The sequence below is a fragment of the Myotis yumanensis genome, unplaced genomic scaffold, assembly GCF_028538775.1.
Source record: "Myotis yumanensis isolate MYYU_CA2020_CCGP unplaced genomic scaffold, mMyoYum1.0.hap1 SCAF_3, whole genome shotgun sequence".
In the NCBI taxonomy this organism is placed as follows: domain Eukaryota; kingdom Metazoa; phylum Chordata; class Mammalia; order Chiroptera; family Vespertilionidae; genus Myotis; species Myotis yumanensis.
The window spans coordinates 165,460,198-165,466,939 of record NW_027223754.1 but is presented as its reverse complement, the minus strand read 5'-3'; the positions used below and the strand labels follow the sequence as shown (position 1 = coordinate 165,466,939).

At 45.4% G+C, this 6,742-nt stretch overlaps 1 protein-coding gene across 3 annotated transcripts; it reads left to right on the top strand.

The window, feature by feature from the left end:
• Window positions 1-696: 696 nt before the first annotated feature.
• Window positions 697-6,352, top strand: DNAJC22 (DnaJ heat shock protein family (Hsp40) member C22). 3 transcript variants are annotated; one of them, XM_070407775.1, is made up of 4 exons: window positions 697-797; window positions 1,780-2,737; window positions 3,618-3,799; window positions 4,707-6,352. In XM_070407775.1, the coding sequence occupies exons 2-3, from the start codon at window positions 1,898-1,900 to the stop codon at window positions 3,795-3,797; spliced, it is 1,020 nt and encodes a 339-aa protein (XP_070263876.1). In that variant the 5' UTR covers window positions 697-797; window positions 1,780-1,897; the 3' UTR covers window positions 3,798-3,799; window positions 4,707-6,352. The 3 variants fall into 3 exon arrangements, with proteins under 3 accessions (XP_070263876.1, XP_070263874.1, XP_070263877.1); XM_070407773.1 differs by lacking the exon at window positions 4,707-6,352 and having other exon boundaries at window positions 3,618-4,700; XM_070407776.1 differs by lacking the exon at window positions 4,707-6,352 and having other exon boundaries at window positions 3,602-3,660.
• Window positions 6,353-6,742: the final 390 nt, after the last annotated feature.

The window sequence follows — 6,742 nt, the reverse complement described above, 5'->3', positions numbered from 1 at the left end:
CTCCCTTTCGCCATAGCTGCCGGCATACAGCCGGCTTGGGCTCCTGCTTGATCGAGAGGCTCCTCAGGCCTCAGGCTCAGGCCTAGATGTAGGGACCCCTGACTGAGGCGCCTGGAACGGGGCAGTGAGGCAAACTCGTGTGTGTGTGTGTGTGTGTGTGTGTGTGTGCGCGCGCGCGCGCGCGCTGGGGGTCCCTCTCTGCAGCCTGTCTGTGGGTGTCTCTGCCGTAGAGGCACTGGAAGAGGAGCCATCCAAGGCAGTCTTGAAGGACAAGTAGAGAGAGAGGAGAGTGCAGCCTGAAGTGAGGGGGAAGTCACCTTCCCATTTGTGGGGTGGAAAGGGGAGACCAAGGACCTATTTTTGCATTTTTAGGGACTGCTCTGGGCTGTTTCGCCCGGGCACCTGCACAAGGTGTCAGGGGACCCGCGGGGCCCTTTCGTACGCGGCAGCGCCACCTGGCGGCCGCGGCCGCGGTGCTTCGGTGCCGCGGTGCTGGAGCGCCTGGCCTGGACCTGGCACTCGCCCGCCCCTTGGAGCCGGGGGAGGCTGGATTCCACCAGAAAACCTTAAACCGACTTTACCCGAGAGGGCGGGCGAGAGGAGCTCGAGGTGATCCAGAGGCCGCCGGGCAGGGCCTCGGGGAGGAGCCTGGCCCCAGTGACCCGATTTCCGTGACACAGCAAACATAGAAAGACAAAGTCCATTTGGATGGAAGTGGGAGCGGAGTGAAGGGCCATTTTGACTCTATGGTCCAAGGAAATGACTGGTCTGATGCGCCCGGCAGACGGGGTTCCCAGGTACCGGGGCCGCTCGTGCGGGACTAGCAGGGACTGGCTGGTGGTCTGAGTCCCACTCTAAGTAGAGGGCAAGGGAGAGACTGGCAGGCACACTTCGGCATCTTGTTTTATATTCTGGGGATTCATGGCTGCTTTGGAGAGACTTTCCAAGTCGGCCCTGGCAGGAGGTGATAGAATTGGGGGGCACCAGGGTTCAGGTCAAAATGTAGTTTCCCAGAGCTGTTTAAGGGGAGGGAATTGAGGACTTTTTTCATGTTTGACTTGTGGGAAGATTTCTTGGCCTGGAGAGAGCTGGAAGGCTGGAGAAGGGCTAAAACCTTGGGTCAGTGTCTGAGGGCAGCCATAGTCAGAGTTGGATTGGGGGACAGGAACTTTCAAAATGTGCAGGAACTTTAGAAGGGCCTCCTGTTTACACTTATTCACTCCACTCCCCATTGAGTCATTCCCAGGTCAGTGGTCCCAGGGGAGGTCTAAAATGTAAGCTTATGATTTTTTGTACCTGTTCTGAGTTCTCAGTTACTCAGCTGAAAGCATTTATTTTGTTTTTGGGTTTTTAAAAAATATATGTTTATTGATTTCAGAGAGAAAGGGAGAAGGAGAGAGAAATAGAAACATCAATGATGATAGAGAATCACTGATTGGCTGACTCTTGCACACCCCCTACTGAGAGTCAAGTCAGCAACCCAGGCATGTGCTCTTGACCTGAATCAAACCTGGGACCCTTCAGTCTGCAGGCTGACGCTCTATCCACTGAGCCAAACCATCTAGGGCTACTGAAAGCATTGAAAACATTTTTCTCTCCTAAATTTGGAGTTGCTGTGGTTGTTAAAAAACAGACATGAGGTGCTAGACCCAAGTGCATGGAAGAACCAGCATTTCAGGGACACTCAGGAAACTCTGGACTCTATTATTGGAAGAACAAATGGTTACTGTGTTGGGACAGGGATGTGGTCTTAAAGCTGCTTTTTTTTCTATCTCCTAGGGTCTAGGGATAACTCTGTGGCCATGATGGCCATGATTCTCACAGAGGACTACAGATTTCTGCACTCTGAGCAAAGTCAGGTGCCACTGGAGTTATTCTGAGACACTTTCCCTAAAGGATGGCCAAGGGGCTCCTGGTGACCTATGTCCTCTGGGCTGTAGGGGGCCCTGCTGGGCTCCACCACTTGTACCTGGGCAGGGACAGCCATGCCCTGCTCTGGATGCTTACCCTGGGGGGTGGTGGGCTGGGCTGGCTCTGGGAGTTCTGGAAGCTCCCAAGCTTTGTAGCTCAGGCCAACAGAGCCCAAGGACAGAGGCAGAGTTCAGGAGGTGGGACACCCCCTGTGAGTCCCATTCGTTTTGCCGCCCAGATGATAGTGGGCATCTATTTTGGCCTTGTGGCTCTCATTAGCCTTTCCTTCATGGCCAGCTTCTATATTGTGGGCCTCCCACTGGCAGTTGGCTTAGGAGTCTTGCTGGTGGCTGCTGTTGGCAACCAGACCTCAGACTTTAAGAACACTCTAGGGGCAGCATTTCTCACTTCCCCTATCTTCTATGGCCGCCCCATAGCTATTCTGCCCATCAGCTTGGTGGCCAGCATCACAGCCCAGAAGCATCGCCGCTACAAAGCTTCCGTGGTGTCAGAGACACTCAGTGTGCGGCTCTACCGCCTGGGCTTAGCTTACCTGGCGTTCACCGGCCCGCTGGCATACAGCGCCCTCTGCAACACAGCGGCCACCCTCAGCTATGTGGCAGAGACCCTGGACTCCTTCTTGAGTTGGTTCAACTTCTTCCCCCTCCTTGGCCGCCTCATGGAGTCTGTCCTCCTTCTGCCTTACCGTGTCTGGAGGCTGCTGGTGGGGGATCGTGGCTTCAGCAGCGGCTACTTCCAGGAGTGGGAGAAGCTCTATGAGTTTGTTCGCAGTTTTCAGGATGAGAAGCGTCAGTTGGCTTACCAGGTAAGGCTTTCTTCCCTTTTCATTCCTGTCTGGGAGTTAGGCTAAGCCTGATTGGAGCTGGTGCCCCTTGTTTTCATGTCTGCTGTGTCAGGCCGGGAGGGTGTCCTGGTTTCTTGGGGTGTGAAGGTGCCGAGGCTCTAATAGTGAGTGGGGGGAAATATGTGTATTTTATTTACTTTTCATTGAGGTATAACATATATCAAGTTTACTAACTTTATGTATATACCTATGTAACCACCACTCAGATCAAGGAATGGAATATTCTAACCCTAAGAATGTTCCCTCCCAAGCTATACTCCTTTCCTTGGAAGTAACCTCTATTCTGACTTCTGTTACCATAGTTTAGTTTTGCCCATTCTTGAACTTCGTATAAGTGGATCATTCAGTATGTACTCTTTTGTGTCTGCTTTCATTCAACATTATGTCTGTGAGATTTATTCATACTGTTGCACACAATTGTAAAACGCTTGTTTTCTTGTTAATTAGTATCCCATTATATGAACATACCAGAATTTATGTATCCACTCTATTGTTAATGAACATTTGGGTTCCAGGAGGGGACTATTCTGAATAAAGCTGCTATGAACATTCTTGAACATGTCTTTGGTGGACACACATGCTTATTTCTTTTGCGAGAAAGAGATCCTGTCAGGGGTGTGAAGTTCTAGTTGGAAAATGGGCAGCTGTGATTAAAGGCCAATTTTGGTTCTTGCCATGAGATCCAGAGCTGGAATTCTAATGTGAGGTTCTAGGCCTTTTTCATGTCAAGTAGGAGCCGATCCCAGAGATATCACAGCCTGATTTAAGAAGGGAGCAGAGAAAGGGCCAGGTATCCTGACAACTTATGGGATTCTAATTTGTCAGCTTCTGTTTCCCTAAGGTTTTGGGTCTCTTAGAAGGGGCAACAAATGAAGAAATACATCAGAGATATCGGGAGCTAGTGAAGATCTGGCACCCTGACCACAACCCGCACCAGACAGAAGAGGCTCAGAGGCACTTCCTGGAGATCCAGGCTGCATATGAAGCCCTGAGTCCGCCCAGGAAACTCAGGGGATTCTAGAGGTGAGAAGAACATTTCCCTTTGAGGATGGACTCTTCCTGGCGGAGCTGGGCCGTGTGTCCCAGTTTATCTTTGCCTACAGGGGGCACCCAACAGCATTAAAGAAACTGCTTGTAGTGGAGACTGAGAAAACCTTAAATAGGTGAGAAAGCTATTGTGGTGGAAGAATGTATTTATGTATTGAATTTCTGAGTTCTTGGCTGTTGTATTCCTATTTTTCTTAAAACCATATAGTGAAATGAAAAACATTATGAAATCAATAAAATATCTTTATAGAAAATATGCCACCTTATCCCACTCTTGGTAACATTGATGAGTGAGGGAGGAAGGTTATTTAACTTTTTTTTTTATGTGCAAAGCACTGGATTAGGAGATCGAAGGAAAAATATGAAGGTTTAATATTTCACAAGTTACCCTGTGACAAAAGAGATTTGATCAATTCTGTGGATTACTAAGGGGTAAAACTGATGTTAAATTTTAAGATTTCAGGAAAACATTTTAATTCCATTTATAGAACTTTCTAGGAGGTACACTTTCCCCAAGAAGGAACAAGCTGCTGTGGATTAGGGGGTAGGCCCCCCGTACAGACTCCTCTGCTTGGAGGAATATTGTGGAGAGCCCTCAAACTTTACATGGGTGGTTGGACTGGCTGACCTCCGGTCTTCCCCAGACTTGGGGTCTGATTCTGAGCTACAACACCTTGCTCCCGGGGAGTTTACAATCTGGTTGAGGACAGCACAGATACACAGATATCAAAGTTCACCTCATTCAGTCTTTTGAACTAAGTGTCACAAGAGGTGTAAATAGAGTTCATTGGGATAGTGGAGAAGGGGTAGATGGCATTGTTTTATGAGCACTTATGGAAGAATTCATGATTTTATATCTCATATGACTTTATGGGGACTTTAGGGAAACTCTAGGGAACCAGCATCTCGAGCATCTGAAAGGAGCCTTACTGAATTCCTGAGTTACTAGCCAAGTGTGGAAGAAACAGTCCAGGATGCAGAGGACGACTGGGACCAGGCGCAGGATGTGAAAATTATATACTTTTACTCCAGCATTCTTGTTCTTTCTTATGTGTGGTTATCTTTTACACTTTTTTCCCCTTTTTTCCTGGAAGTTAATTCTGAGCAGTATATATATTTAAAAAGTAGAATTATTTTGGCTACTATTCTCTATAAATAATAATAATAATAAAGTCCAGCCCTAGCTGGTTTGGCTCAGTGGATAGACCGTTGGCCTGTGGACCAAAGGGTCCTGGGTTTGATTCCGGTCAAGGGCACGTACCTTGGTTGCAGACTCCTCTCCAGCGTGGGCCCTGGTCAGGACTCCTGCAGGAGGCAACAAATGGATGTGTTTCTCTCACATCAATGTTTCTCTCTGTCTTTCCCTCTCTCTTTCACTCTCCCTAACAATCAATGGAAAAATATCCTTGGGTGAGGAATAACAACAATAAAAAAAATCCAAACAAACAAATAAATAAAACTAAGACTAGCAAGCAAGAAGTCTTCCTTAGTCTCTACCTGAATTGATTTAGTGAAATCCAGTAAATTTGTATTCTCCCATTGCCACAAATAAAAAATTTATAGACCCTTTAAAAAGGGTTGGAAGAGAACTGAGAAGGCCTCTACCTCAAGAACCTATCCAATGCAGAATCTTGAGAATAGCTTGCTTCAGAGATGACCATTTTGGCTTTTCTTGAATAGGAAATTTCCTTCCTTTCCCACCTTTTGAATATCCGTAATAGTTAAGTTGTTCTTTTATTGAACTGAAATTAGTTTCCCTTTAATTTCTTTCTCTTTTCTTTTTAAAATATATTGTTATTTATTTTAGAGAGGAAGGGAGAGAGAAACATCAATGATGAGAGGGAACCATTGATTGGCTGCCTCCTGCACGCCCCCTACTGGGGATCGAGCGCACAACCTGGGCATGTGCCCTTGACCAAAATCGAACCTGGGACCCTTCAGTCCTGCAGGCCAATGCTCTATTCACTGAACCAAGCCAGGTAGGGTTGTAATTTCTTTCTAGATTAGCCATCTTTTGCTACAAAGAACAAAAAACAGCCCAACCAGTGTGACTCAATGGTTGAGTGTCAACTTATGAACCAGGAGGTCATGAATCATATTGGGAATGTAATTTTATACTGTTTTATCCCCCTCATGGAATCAGGAGCATATATATATATATATTTGTGAAGACTATATATATATATATATATATATATATATATATATTTTATTGAGATGTAATTCACATGCCATAAAATTCAGCCTTTTAAAGTATACAATTTAGCGGGTGTTAGTATATTCATAAGGTTTTGCAAACACCAACACTATGTAATTCCAGAATGTTTTTACCATCCTAAAAAGAAACTCTATATGCATTAGCAATTACTCTCCATTCTTCCCCACCAGCTCCCAGCAACTACTAATCTACTTTCTGTCTCTATAGATTTGCCTGTATTGGATATTTTATACAAATGGAATCATACAATATCTCCTTTTGTGTCTGGCTTCTTTCTCTTATGTTTTCAAGATTCATCTTTTTTTTTTCAAATGACATAATATTTTAATGTATAATATTCCCTTTATTGGGAGACATTTATGCTATTAATATATATTTTTGTTATAAAGAATGCTGCATCAATATCTTTATGTTTCTAATTCATCTATTCTCTTGAATTATTTCAGAATAAATTCCCATGGGTGGGATTACTGGGTCAAAAGGTATGAACATTTTTATGGCTCTTGTCAATATTGCTTTTAAATTGTGGTGCCCAGAACTAAATGCAATTCTCAGACGTGTACAGACAGGACAGGGTACTGTGGGGTTATTAAGTTCTCAAGGTCTGGACAATATATCATTCTTTAAATCAAGCAGCCTAAGAATTTATTAGCTTTTTCTCATTGCTCATTGAGCTTATAGCCAATAAGTCCCTTAGATAT